Source organism: Ochotona curzoniae, unplaced genomic scaffold, assembly GCF_017591425.1.
Source record: "Ochotona curzoniae isolate NIBS_2020 unplaced genomic scaffold, NIBS_Ocur_1.0 scaffold_1852, whole genome shotgun sequence".
Classification (NCBI taxonomy): domain Eukaryota; kingdom Metazoa; phylum Chordata; class Mammalia; order Lagomorpha; family Ochotonidae; genus Ochotona; species Ochotona curzoniae.
Genome location: NW_024467087.1, coordinates 15150183 through 15164587, shown reverse-complemented (window position 1 = coordinate 15164587; position 14405 = coordinate 15150183). Strand labels below are relative to the sequence as shown.

Here is a 14405-nt window from a genome sequence, read left to right as displayed (position 1 = left end):
TCTGGGGTCTAAGGTCATGGGGCATCTTGTTCTGCTTTTCAAGCCCACAAACAGGGAACTGGATCAGAAATAGAGCAGCCAGGACAGGAACAGGAAATTGTATGGGATACCGGCACTGCAGGTGGAGGCTTGGCCTGATATGCTGTTATACTGGCCACGCATTTCATTTTATTATTGAAGTTTGCAGCTCTTAATATGTACTAGATATTAAATTTTATGTGGATGAAAAATCTGTTCTCTAGTGTGTGACTTGCCTTCTCACTCTCTTTCTAGTGTCTGGCAATGAAAATAAGAATGTTCTGAATTTTAAATTGAAAAGCACATTTTGTGACATCTAACAGAGCCCTCCTCACTGCAAATAACCAGTGTTATGCTATTTGCAAATGCAGAAGATGCCACCTTGAAATATTTCACTTCAGCATAAGAGTTATTTATTGCTGAATGCCATTTAGAATGAACAGATTCAGGAACAGTTCTCTCTTCTCCCCTTATCTGTTAAAAGCAGAAAGAGAAGCTGATTCTTTGTCTGCAGCACCGGGATCCCATATGGGTGACCATTCATGTCCTGGCTGCTCCACATTCCATCCAGCTCCATGCTGGCGGCCTGGGAAAGCAGTACAGGGTAGCCCAACTCTCTAGGCCCCTGCATCCACGTGGGAGACCTGGAAGAAATTCCTGCCTTTGGATTGGCCCAGCTTGACTGGTGAGGTGATTTGGGGAGTGAACCAGTGGATGGAAGATCTGTCTCTCTGTCTTTCCTTCTTTCTGTAAATTCTGCCTTTCCAATAAAAATAAATATTTTCAAAAATACAAATGAAAATAAAAGCAGAAGGCAGCAGTTAAGACACCCCATAGGATGTCCACATTTCACATGGGAATACCTGGGTTTTAGTCCCAGCTCTGGCTCCTGCTTCCAGCATCCTGATAATGCAGACCGTGGGAAGCAGCAGTAATGGCTCAAGTGACTGTGCTCCAGCCACCCAGAGAGGAGAGGAGACCTGGATTTGGCCTTCTTCTCCTGCTCCTGGCCATTGAGGGTATTTAGGGAGTGAAGCATCAGGTGGGTACTGGCTCTCAAATAAGTGCATAAAAATTACTTGAGGAAGGTGAGGGAGAAAAGATTGAGTCTTATGCTTGAAGATGGGGAATCACCACCAAGTTGATTTGCATGAACAGACTTCCCTTACTAAGAAAGGTCCATCCTACTATTAATCATCTCATATATATATTGGACTGTCCTCTACTGCTTTCCCAGGCCATAAGCAAGGGAGCTGGTTGGGAGGTGGAGCAGTGGGCACAGGAGCTGGCACCCATATGGGATGCTAGCACTTAGAGGTGGAGGATTTTCTGATTGAGCCATCGCACCGGCCCCAGATTTTATTCATTTGCTGGCTTGTTGTAAGATGTTGACTAATGGGGACTCCCTTGTTAATATTTCTGTTCTTTGTATTTCTATTTCTAATTTTTTAATGATTCTTTTCAGTTTCCACCTAGCTCTTTTTCAAAAACAGTTGCTGACCAAACCGTGAACTCTGAGTACAGAGCCTGTAATTTTTCAGTTATGAAAGTCTGACTTTCAATAGGCACTGGGGCTTCGCGCTTTTTTTTTTTTTTATCCTTATTGCCTTTCCGAGCTCAGACCTTTTTACCAAATTCCAGTATCCCCATCCTTCATTTTCCATTTTTTGTTTCAAGCCTTTTGTTCCCCCATTTCATTTTCCCACGGTTTTTCTTTTTTTAACCGCACTCTTCCAGCCCCTGGAGCCCCTCCCCTGGCACTTCGCTACTAGCTCCGCCTTTAAGGCCCTGTCGCTCTGTCCCTCTTTCCACTCGCTCCGCCCTTCACATCCTTTGTGCCTTGCTCTACTTCCTCCGTCCCACCTTTCCTAGTCCTTATAAGTGCCAGTCAAGAGGAGAGCTTGGTCCCTCATGTCGAGCACGTTAACTACGTGAGGCTTTTCCCACTTACAGTTCCTGAAATTCAGATTGTGCCCTTCAGGCCTTGGCGTCCGAAGCCTGGTCTTGACTGGCGGTTAGACCCTTGCCCTTTCTACATCTCATTTCGCGCGTTTTTTTTTTTTCCTAGCCTTGCAGGGGGTGGAGCTACAATGACTGCGCCACCGTTGCCCAGACGACGCCTGTGTTACTTCCGTTGGTTTCAATGCTTCCGGGTTGGCTTTGCGGTGGCGTTTCCGACTGTGGGAGCCTCGGCTTCCCAGTCGTCCGACGAGCCCGAGCAGGTGAGGGGGGAATCCTGGACTTCCAGGCAGGGGGAGCGGGGCTGGGCCGCGCCAGGCCGCGCGGGGCCAGGCTGGCCTGGGAGGGGCTTAACGGTGCTTTGGTCTCTCTCTCCCCTCAGCTGAGTCCCTTCCCTGTCTTTCACTCTTCTGGCATCGGTGGTTTTACTTCTTCGATTGAGCCCTGCTTCCTCGACCCCCCTGGGAGGCTGCCTCCTTCAGGCGCCTCCCTTCTCTCCGCGAACTCGCTCTGACAGCTGAGGAACTGGCAAGATCCTGCTACCCAGAGGGTGAATGGGTATCTTTCCTGGAATAATCCTAATTTTTCTAAGGGTGAAGTTTGCAACGGCGGCTGTGATTGTAAGCGGAGTAAGCAAACACCTCCATTATACTAGTGTGAGGGATGCTGTTTGAAAGATACTCCCCTTCAATTTCCACCCCCTGAGGCGTTGGAGGCATCTAGTAAAATGCAGTCCAGTTACTTGATTGGGATGACAACTATTGTCAACATGCATTCCTTTCGCAAACAAGGGATGTTGATAGCTTACTGCCAGTGGATCCCATTTTGTTCTCCGGATTAGAGATGTGTGGAGTCCGCACGAACTCTCCGCTGTCTTCATCCCCTCCATCCTTGGAACCTTTGTGTCTCCATCTCAGAAGTTTAGCTCTAACCTCACCACTAGCAAGCGTCCTTGTCTGCTTACTCCACACCATGCTGAGCTACTCTCTGCATCTCCTGTGTATAATCGTCTGTGCTTGTTGGGGCCCTAGTAGGCTAACTAAAATCACATGGCTTTCTTCAAGTCACTTCCCTGTTAAAAATAGATTCAGCTCTCCTCCTCTACCCTCCCGGCATTTCAGGGTAGCTTGCTCCTTATCATACGTCTCATCTGATGTTATTTCAGTCAACAAGGGAATTCTCTGTTCCAGTTAGGTCCTGGTCTTCCTTCTCAGCACAGATGGTACTGCTGCCTGCCTCCTCATGCTAGGCTTGTTCCTACATTGCTGTCTGTGTTCATCCTGCACCCCCATCCCTTACCCGCCTCCCCACTCTCACCTCCACAAGCCTTTCCAGGTTTTTTTTTTTAATCTCATGCTGATTAATTTTCTTTTCAATGCTTCTTAGCTTTTAATGGTTTGTACCGCAAGTGAGTGACTGATGTCTTCTACCAGATTCTAAGCTTTTAAGAAGCAAGTGCTAGATTGCGTACAGTTTTGATCCCTGCCCCATCTCCTGGATTTTGCAGGAAAGAAAGGTTGAGTGGTGAATGTTGTCTTGGTGTTAGAACATATTTCTGTGGTTATTTTTGTTAACATGAAAAGTATACCCATCTCACATTGCAGATTTGGGCAATTTGTATCCCTTTGATAAGTATTTGTCCTATTTTCCACCTTCTGAATCTGAGAGTTGCTAATCTTTCTTAAAAGAGAAAGTAAGAAAGGCACCCAAGTTTCCTGACCAGATCTTTGGAATAGTGTATGGCTATGTAACTTGTAAGCAGGTACTCTAAAAAGTTCATGGAAAAGATGGAATTCACAAGATATAAGTTTATTTTGGCACAAAAGCTTTTGAAATCCATGAGGAGTTTTTTTTTTTTTCCCATAGCATGTGATCTTCATGAACTTTCTGATGTATCTTAATATTCTGTGACATTCTTGCCATCTGTTAGGTTGTGAAATTGTCCTTAGATCTTCAGAATGCAGTCCGCATTTTGAAGATATTTTCCATTGGCTTTGTTGTACAGTAAGACTATTTAGGAGGTTGCATTTTTGTTTTAATTTAGGACTTATCTGCTTTTACCCATAGCTGGGGTAAGCCCCCACAAGTCAAAATAGTTTTTACAGGGTGAGTGGGGGTGTTGCACAACTGATTTTCTGCAGAATATGACCTGTAGGCAGAAGACTTCTGGGGATCAGCACAGTGTTATAAAGAAGGGTTGTAGCATTGGCTAGGTCCAGCAAGTTACAATTTTGATTTCCCTGTAATCTTTTCCATACAGGCTATGTATATCAAAGACATCACACTGGAAAACCAAGTGTTTAATGCCTGTGTACATAATTCTGTGCAAGTTATTCAAAGGATTATGTAGGGATTTTATGTCGTTAAGAAGAAATAACATGGGACAATGAGAAGGTCACTTCATCTTAATCATTAATTCTATACTTAATATTAAGATACAAAAAGGAGGGGGCTGCCATTGTGGTGCAGGAGGTTTAAGCCATAACATACAATGCCAGCATCTCATATTGCAGCACTGGTTTGAGACCTGGCTGCTCTGCATCTGTTTAGTTTGCTGCTAATGTACCTAGGAAAACAGCAGATGATGGCCCAAATGCCGAGGACTCTGTTACCAATTAGGAGACATGCATGAAATCCCATACTCTTGGGTTTGGCCTCTCCCAGCCTCAGCTGTTACAACCGTTTGGAGGGGTGAACCAGTAGATGAGAGATCTCTGTTTCTTCTCTCTCTGTCACTGTATTGCCTTGCTGTCAATTTTCTCTTTCTTTCTTTCTTTCCTTCTCTCTCTCTCCTCCCCCCCGTGTATCCTTTATTTTCTTTCTTTCTAAATCAACTGTGGTTAATTAAAAAAATTTATTTGAAAGAGGAGAAATGAGTTGGGTTGGGAGAGGGGAGGGAGAGAGACAGACAGACAGACAGACAGACAGATCTTACATTCACTGATTCACTGCCCAGATAGCCACAATGACTAACTGGAGCTGAGCCAATCTGAAGCCAGGCACCAGGAGTTACTTCCAGGTCTCCTAAGTTGGTACAGGGATTCAGGGACTTGAGCTAACCTCCCTGCTTTCTGAGGCCATTAAACAGGAAGCTGGATTGGCTTCAACCCCATTTTCTTTCTTTCTTTCTTTCTTTCTTTCTTTCTTTCTTTCTTTCTTTCTTTCTTTCTTTCTTTCTCTCTCTCTCTCTCTCTCTCTCTCTCTCTTACTCTCTCTTTCTTTCTCTTTGTTTCTCTTTCTCTTCCTCCAATCCTCCCTTCTCTCTCCCTCCTGCTCTTTTCAAGATTTATCTTTAAATTTTTATTTGAAATGCAGACTTACAGACAGAGGTCTTTCATCCACTGCTTTACGCACCAAATGACCTAAATAGCTGGAGCTGAGCAAATCTGAAGCCTGGAGCCAGGAGCTTCTTTTGGCCTCCCAAGTGGGTTAAGAGCCCAAGGACTTGAGCCATCCTCTGCTGCTTTTCCAGGCCATAAGCAGGGAAATAAATCAGAAGTGAAGCAGTGGGGCTATGAACTGGACACCCATATGGGATGCCAGTGCTGCAGGTGGAGGCTTAGCCTACTACCCCATAGCATTGGCCTCCAGTCTGTCTTTCAAACAAATAAAAATAAATCTTTAGGAAAAGATATAGAAGGGATAAATGATTCCAATAGTATCGCACAACTTTTCAATAAATGCAACATGATATGCATGGCTCTAACAACACTCAGGTTTTAGCTGAGAGTAGTATATTTCATTAACTGTGGTAATTGAAATGCATTATATAGTATTAAGAAATGGTCATGGGCATTTAATTAGAAAATGAGAATTAGGAGAGCATGAAAGCTGTGAATTTATTAAACATTGCCTGTGAAGCTTGGGTAAAAAATGAGAGAACTCACTTTCGGCTTTATGTGAGGGAGGACTGTCTGACATTAGAGCTAATCCAAGACAATGCAGGATTTCTTCATAGGATTCTCTGTAAATGTTAGAGTACAAGATGTTACTTGGCAGTTGGAGGTGAGGGAGTGGTTATAGTAGCAGTATTGGATTTGCTCAGCACTCCCCAGTCTTGCATTTTAAGGATCACTAAAATTTAGATGAAACTGTGGGGAGGAAACCAAGCATTGAGTAGTCAGTGTCACTTTGCCAAAAAAAGAAACTAAATAAAGCCAACTACCAATTATTATCATCATTTCATACCAGAAATGTGATTTTTAAAGTCTTCCTAGGTAACAGTGCTTTGAGGTAAATATATTTACCTAAGGAAAGATGCTAGGTGCTCTTATTTTTCACTTCACCTTGGAATTGGGGAACTTTTATTGTGGGACCACTGTGCCAACTGTGACAACTCTGCCCTCTGTTATGACTGTGCCCCCTGCCTTCACTGATTATTATTGTCCCCTGAATCCTGCATGCATTTTCCTTGTTAGAAGGCTGGGCAGCAGGTCAGTTCTGAAAGAGGCTTTCTCTAGGAGAAGAATTGAAAGAAGTTGTAAAGAAAAAGAGGCACAGGAGTGTCTGAAACGTTTAAGACTATTTTGGGTAATTTTTATTTGTGTTTGCATTTTCTTTCATTTTGCTTTTTAATTAGAACTAAACAGATTTAGTGTGATTTGCAGGTGCAATTCTAAGAACATAGTGGCATTCCCATCCTCCCTTTGTCTTTACCTTTTGCGATAACATCTTTTAGATTTACAGTGAATTGAAAGGCTAAATATTTCACCAAAAAAGTTTAACCAGTAAGAAGCAAAAAGCCCTTAATTTAGTGGGAATTCAGACAACTGCTAGATACAATAATTGAGTAGAAAAATGATCATTTCACTGTTTCGCATAATCTTTACGTTTGTGATTAGAAAGTGGTGTTTCCACAAACTTACAAAACATGCCCTTGGTCCTGCTTTTTCAGCCCTTTTCTCTTACCATGGGAGTCATATTTTACCATTAGCCCTAATTGTAAAGTGTAGGCTTTACTAAAAATGTTAACAAGTACTTAGTACTTAGGATCCATAGTTCAAGCTGCAACTGATATTTCAAGTGCTCGTGCCTTTGCTTGTTACGGTTCCTTTCAGTAACTTTCTACCAAATAGGCTGTCTGTTCCACATTTTGTGCTACTAGGCTATAATTATTTTTGTGGCCTGTAATGAAAGCATTCATTTTGCATGTTTGCCATCTTTTGTAGAAGATTGTTCTTTGCCTAGTTACTGGGAATTCCTTATGTGGAAACAAAGCAAATCCTTGTCTCCTCTAAAGATAGACAGTGACTCAAAAGCACTCACTCCAGGTAGTGGTGGGTGGATGGAAAGCAAGTAATATCTGCTAAAGTGCAAGCTTGGATACTTGAGTTTTCACAAAGGTTATAAAGATCATTAACTGTTGCTGAGCTAGATGCCAGGCACTTTTCTAGGTATTTTGCACCTATTGTTTAATTTTCACAGCAACACATAATACAGTTTTTATTGTTCCCATTTTACAGTTCAGAAAACAGGCAAAGAGAGGTTAAATAACTTGCCTTAGGTTGTAAAACTAGTCAGTATTGGAATCAGGATTTGAATTTAGGCAGGCTGACTTCAGAGTCTTCATTCTTGACCAAAAACTACTTCAGGGTGCTTTTGCAACTTAGACGTATGCATACCCTGAAGCTCTGTTTATGGGAAATCTGAGAGTTCATGCTGAGTAAAAAATGTTTACTTTCTTCTGGTGACAGGTCTAGCGAAGGTGGCATGGGAGATGTGGTAGGTAATAATGGGAGAAGTACATTGTTAAAGGACCAGACATTGAATAAAATTTTATATATATATGTATTTTAAAAGTCTGGAGGTGTGGAGGAAAAGGAGATCCACTGGGTGGATCAATGTCCAATGTTAGAGAAAGGAAAAGCATCATTCAAATCACTGTCATTTTCTGTGGAGGCCAAAAGGGAAGTGAAGAGATACTTAACTCAGCCTGGGTCTAGTAAATGGGAGGGACTCTGTATAGATCAAAGTAGCTAAAGAAATTAAAACCATGGAAAAATGAAAAGGCAAAGAATTTGAGCTAAGATGGTGGTATGGACCTGTGCTTTTCACTTGAATCAAGCTAACTGAATCCTATGAACTGCTTTTATGAGATGCCTCAGCCTGTATAGTTGGAATTCCAGGTTTCTTTACTTGTTCATATAGTTTAACGTCTAAGTTGGGTGTACTGGATAGACTAAAGCCCCTTTGGGTGGGGATGAATAGCGTATTAAACCAGAGAATGAAGGGCACTGATTGGTCATTGAGTGAGCAGCATGCCTACCCTCATAGAGTGGCAGGACAGAGGACAGCTATGATCTCCAGCACATAGGACAAGAGCCCCTATTTTGTGTCATTGCACTTTGTGGGTTTTTTTTTTTCCTTTACAAATCTGTTTTACTTGCCAGTTTTGTTTATTAAGTTATGTGACCAGATGCTAACAAATCTTCCCACTTCTTGTACCTTGTTCTGATTTGTGTTTGTTTTTTAGCACCAGAAAAGTGCCACTGTAAGCCATGAGATGTCTGGTCTGAATTGGAAACCCTTTGTATATGGCGGCCTTGCCTCTATTGTTGCCGAGTTTGGTAAGAATGTGAAAAAAATAACAAGTCTTTATTTTATGATATAGATAATAATGTGTGGTGACTGGAATCTGCGGTGAAAACTAGAGAGAAAAACAAAATGGAGCTCACGTTATTTGTTTCAAAAATGCTTGTCTTGGAGTCATCAAGGAATATTTCTGGGATAGTCTTATTAGTGGTGGGACTGATGAAGTTAGGGAAATCAAACTTAGGGAACTTTTAAGATAGTTGAATGATTGTTAAGTTTTCAGGCTTAGTATACATGAGAATATAGAAGGAGTTGGATATGCTACAGGTTTCTGCCATATTTCTGTACTAATGATCTTTCTTTTAACGATAACCTGTTTGTGACTTCTTAGTAAATATCCCAACTTTCTGTTTTCAAGACTCTGTCCTATTTCAGGAGAAAGCTGACAACCAACATCAAACAAAATCCTTGATATAACTCTTGTAATATTTTTAGATTGTAACTTTTCATCTTCTAGATTTTCTCTTTCCTGAACTACGTGCAAGTGATTGCAGTCCACTGGTCTTTGTTGACTTTCTTGTAATATGCTGTGGTGATGTGATAGCCAGATCATCAGTGGCTAGAACTATGTAGCCACCTTGGTAGTTTGAGACCTTGTACTGTTTCTTGAAATATGTTTTGTTAAAATGAAGGCAACTGCTTTAAGCTGACATAAGCAAAATACATGAAGTGGGAGGGAGCAGCAGGAAGAAAACACTGATAAAAGGCAGATTTTATGTTACAGTTGCACAGTATTGCAAGTATAGTACACACAAATTGGGACCATCTAAAATCACTTTATTCCACCGTTGTTTTAAGTATGTTATGGATGGAATAATGATGACCAAATACAGTATGGAACGTTAGCAGTTTAACACATGTAACTCTTTCTTCTACAAGAGATATTCTAGTAGAGGAGTCTGTGTGTTATAAAAAGGTCTTTGTCTTATGTTTCAAATATTGTCATTGGTTTTGAGTTAAGTAAAATCTAGCTGTAATTCTTTGGAAATACTTATAAATGAGTGTGTTCCTTTGTAGGGACTTTCCCTGTGGACCTTACCAAAACGCGACTTCAAGTCCAAGGCCAAAGCATTGATGTCCGCTTCAAAGAGATAAAGTATAGAGGGATGTTTCATGCCTTGTTTAGAATCTATAAAGAAGAAGGTATATTGGCTTTGTATTCAGGGTAAGACTGAATTCTTTCCTTACATTGTGAACAGAAATACCTTTTTAAAAGAGACTTACTTATTTACTTATTTGAAAGAGTTATAGAGAGAGATGTGGAGAGAGACAGAAAATCAAACTCATCCTTTCACTGGTTCACTCTCTGAGTGCCTGCAACAATGGGAACTGGGTTAGACTGAAGCCATGGACGCATTTGGGTCTCCCACATGGGTAGCAGGGACGCAAGTACTTGAGCCATATCAAAAATGAAATAGCTGGAAATCAACCAGCACTCTGCTAGAGGATGTGAGTGTTGAAAGTGGCAGCTTAACATGCTGTGCTGCAATACTGACCCCTGAACAGGGGTCATATATGGGTGGGAATAGTGGTGCAGTGGGTTGAGCTGCTGCTTGGGACAACTACATCACATATGAGAGTGTCAGATGAACTCCTGACTTCTCATCTTCCATTCCAGTTTCCTTCCAATGCATCCCAGAAGGAATCAGATGATGGCTTAAGTGCTTGGGCCCTAGACACTCACGTAGGAGACTTTGATGGAGTTTGGTTTTGGCCCAGTCCTTACTGTTGCAGGCATTTTGGAGGTGAAACAGCAGATGGAAGATCTCTCTCTCTTGCTCTCTGTGTCTTTTTCTGTGCTCCACCTTTCAAGTAGATGAAAAAAGAAACACTTAAAAAAAGCTGCACAGTTCACCTGATAGTTTGTACTTTCATACTCATGGTTTTAACATCAAATTCTACATTGATGTACCAGTTGATTTTTCATCTACTTAACAAATGCTGAGATTTTGCTTTTGTGTTCATCTGGCTAGAAATGATGCATATTACAATGGATTTATCAGTGTGACCTAAGCTCTCTCCTGGTCCTCAGTTTATTGGTAGCCGTCGTTAATAGCAGCATCAATTAACTATTTTTTTTTTTTTTTTTTTAAAGATTTATTTTTATTATTTTTTGATTGGAAAGGCGGATATACAGAGAGGAGAGACAGAGAGGAAGATCTTCCGTCCGATGATTCACTCCCCAAGTGAGCGCAACGGGCCGATACTTTGCCGATCCGAAGCCAGGAGCCTCTTCTGGGTCTCCCACACGGGTGCAGGTTCCCAAAGCTTTGGGCCGTCCTCGACTGCTTTCCCAGGCCACAGGCAGGGAGCTGGAAGGGAAGCGGGGCTGCCGGGATTAGAACCGGCGCCCATATGGGATCCCGGGCGTGCTAGGCGAGGACCTTAACCACTTGCGCCACCGCGCCGGGCCCCAATTAACTATTTTTGTAAAATTCTTCCTGAATTGGCAAATATTGGCTTATTTTAAATATTTCTTCTTTAGATAAATATTATTCTGCAAGCTTAAACAGAAATATAGAATGAGAGAGAGACCCATTGCGAGGGTGAAGTATCAACTTTTGACTAACCTTTTGTTTCCTGATTTATTCCCCAATTTATAATTTATCTGCAGTCAATTTCATGGTCACCTCTGTGTCTAGGTTACCAGTTGATTGCACAGAATATGGACATCAATGTTAACACCAACTTATATTAGGCTTAATTTCCTGGAGAATTTTTTTGGGAAGAAATCAAATAGTATATGTTGAAGCAAATAATTTGTGGATCACCTCTTCCACCCTGTTCATTAATCATTGTGGATAATCACAAGATACTGTTTTTCTGATAGCAAGCAATAAAGGCAGAAATACATATATTTAGTCTTCATTTTCAACCCTAACCATTTGAGCTGCTCCAGTCTTTCTATTTATACCTCCCAGAATATAGTTCTGCAATTTGGAAGAATCTCAAAGGAGGATTGAGTGAGAGTATCCCCTGTTTATAAGCAGAAATTAAATAGGGCAAAGTCTTGGCTCTGGTACCTCCTTGTTGAGAGGATTCAAGATGTATCTGCAGCTGTTTGGAAGTAGAGGTGGATGTTTTATAAAATCTCTGCAATTTATAATAGTGAATAGTTCTTTTATGCATGATAGAATTCAAGTTGTTAATATTCCCCTAAGGATTTTTGTGTAAGTATTCAAAAGAGATACTGGTCTTTAGATTTCCTTTTTTGTGTTGTATTTCTGGCTTTGGTATCAGGGTAATACTAGCTAAAATGAATAGGAATACATTCTCTCTTCTGTTTTGTGGAAGAGCTGTGCAAAATTGGTGTTAATTCTTTAAGTATTAGGCTGAATTTCTAAACGAAGTTTTGCAAATTTGGAGATTTAGTTATTTATTGTTTTCTTAAAACATTTCTTTATTTTTATCGGAAAGGCAGATCTACAGAGAGAAGAAGAGACAGAGAGGAAAATCTTTCATTCACTGATTCACTCCACAATGGCCAGAGCAGAGTTGATTCGAAGCCAGGAGCTTCTTCTGGGTCTCTCACATGGGTGCAGGGTCCCTAGGCTTTGGGCCGTCCTTTACTGCCTTTCCACCACAAGTAGGGAGCTGGAGCAGCTGGGACATGAACTGCTGCCTATATGGGATCTTGGTCGGTGCAAGGATAGGATTTGTTTATCCACTGAGCTATTGCATTGGGCAATATTTATTTGAAAATCAGTTGCAGAGGTAGAGGGAGACACACACATACGTGCAGTGCACACACACACAGAAAGGATCTTGCATATACTGCTTTACTCCCCAAATGACCACAATGGCTGAGGACTGAGCCAGGCTGAAAGCAGGAGCAGGAGCTGCTTCTGGGTCTCACATGTAGGTGTTAAGAGCCCAATAACTTGTTCCATTTTCTGCTGCTTCACCGGGCATGTTAACAGGGAGCTGGATTGGAAGTAGGGTAGCTGGGACATAAGCCGGGACATAAACCATTGCCCATATGGGGTATTGGCATTTTAGGTGGTGGCTTTTCCTGCTGTACTATTATGCTAGTCCCCAAGAATTCTTAGAGAGAGAGAGAGAGAGAGAGAGATGTCTTTCATATGTAGATTTACTATCCCAATGCCTTCAATAGGCATTGCTGGGCCAGACTGAAGCCAGGAGCCTGGAACTCCATTTGGGTCTCCCACATTGGGGGGCAGGGACTCAAATATTTGAGTTGTCATCAGCTGCCTTCCCAGGCACATTAGCAGGAAGCTGAATCAGGAACATAGGAACTAGGACTCGAACTGGCATGGTGATGTGGGATGTGGGTATGGCAAGTAGTGACTTAACACGCTGTACTGCATACCCATCCCCTTATTTGGGAAGTTTCAAATTATTGATCCAAATTCTTTAATGGTGGTCTAGTTTCGGCTTCAATAACAAAGTTCCATGGGCTAGATAGCTTATAAATAGCAGAAGGCTTTTTCCCGCCTCAGTTCTGAAGGCTGAGGTCTGACGAGGGCCCTCTGCTGGGTTGCAGAATGCCCACTCATTGTATTCTCATAGGCAGAACGAATGAGAGCGCTCTCTGGGATCCACTGTCCAGGGCACTAATTGCAGTGCTTCACTGTTGTGACCTGATTACCTTCCAAGGCCTGGCCTCCTGATAACATCACGTTGGAGGTTAGGATTTCAGTGTATGATTTTGTGGGAGGATACAATAGTCTATTGCAGTGATTATGCAACTTACACTGTCTGTTTTACCTTGGTTGGGTTTTGGTAACTTTGTGGTTTTCAAGGGATTAGTCCTTTTTGTATTCCCTTTATTATCCTTTTAGTGGCTATAGGATTTGTAGTGCTATTTCCTGGCACTATCCTGATGTTGATGGTTTACATCTTTTTATGTGTTTCAGGGATCTATCAAACTTACTGATTTCTTTAAGAGCATACTTTATGTTTCATTGATTTTTCTTTACTTTCCTGTTTTCAATTTCTTTGTTTTATGATCTTTATTTTTGTCTCCCCCCTGTTTTCTTTGGATTTATTTTGTTCTTCTTTAGTACCTTGAAGCAGGCATTTAGATCATTGATTTGAGACTTTCCCCCCCCGTTTTTTTTTTTAATTTATCTTGTTTATTTGAGAGAAAGAGTGAGGAATCTCTCATCTGCCGGTTCATTCCCCAAATGCTTACAATAGCTAGGAGTGGGGCAGACTGAAACTGGGAGGGAAGCACTGAGACTAGATCTCTATATGGGTAACAGACACCCAAATACTTTTGCTATCACGTTCTACATCCCATAGGCACCTTAGAAGGGAGTTGAGCTTGGGAATGAAGCTGGGACTCAAAGCCAGGTATTCTGAGGTAGATTGCAAGCATACTACACAGTATTCTGATCATCATGCAGAAGACATATCCCCATTCTTTTCTTTTTCCTCTCTCTTTTAAAAAGATTTATTTTACTTTTATTACTAAGTGAGATATACAGAGAGGGGGAAAGACAAACAGGAAGATTTCTGTCCATTGATTAACTTCTCAAATGGCCACAACGGCCAGAGCTGAGCTGATCAGAAGCCAGGAGCCAGGAACTTCCTCCAGGTCTCCCACGCGGGTACAGGATCCCAAGGCTTTGGGCCGTCCTTGACTGCTTTCCCAGGCCACAAGCAGAGAGCTGGATGGGAAGCGGGGCTGCCGGGCTTAGAACTGGCACCCATTTGGGATCCTGGGCATGCAAGACATGGACTTTAGCCACTAGGCTTCTGTGCTGGGCTCCTGACTTTTTTCTAATGGTAATGCTAATTTTGGGTTGTAAATTTCCTTCAGAAATGTTTTGATTCTATCCAATATAAATTAGTAAGTTGGATTTATACTTTCA

The 14405-nt window shown here is 41.8% G+C and overlaps 1 protein-coding gene across 3 annotated transcripts in view; it reads left to right on the top strand.

Annotated features, from left to right (window-relative positions):
* The first annotated feature begins 2087 nt into the window (after nt 1–2087).
* SLC25A14 (solute carrier family 25 member 14) overlaps nt 2088–14405 on the top strand; it is a 33836-nt gene continuing 21518 nt past the window's right edge. The window contains exons 1-3 of one of the 3 annotated variants that reach the window (XM_040999809.1): nt 2088–2240; nt 8450–8543; nt 9586–9733. In XM_040999809.1, coding sequence (XP_040855743.1) covers nt 2109–2240; nt 8450–8543; nt 9586–9733 — 374 coding nt within the window. In that variant the 5' untranslated portion in view covers nt 2088–2108. Of the gene's footprint in view, nt 2241–2325; nt 2607–8449; nt 8544–9585; nt 9734–14405 lie in introns of those variants that run through there. The other 2 variants (XM_040999810.1, XM_040999811.1) reach the window with 2 other exon arrangements.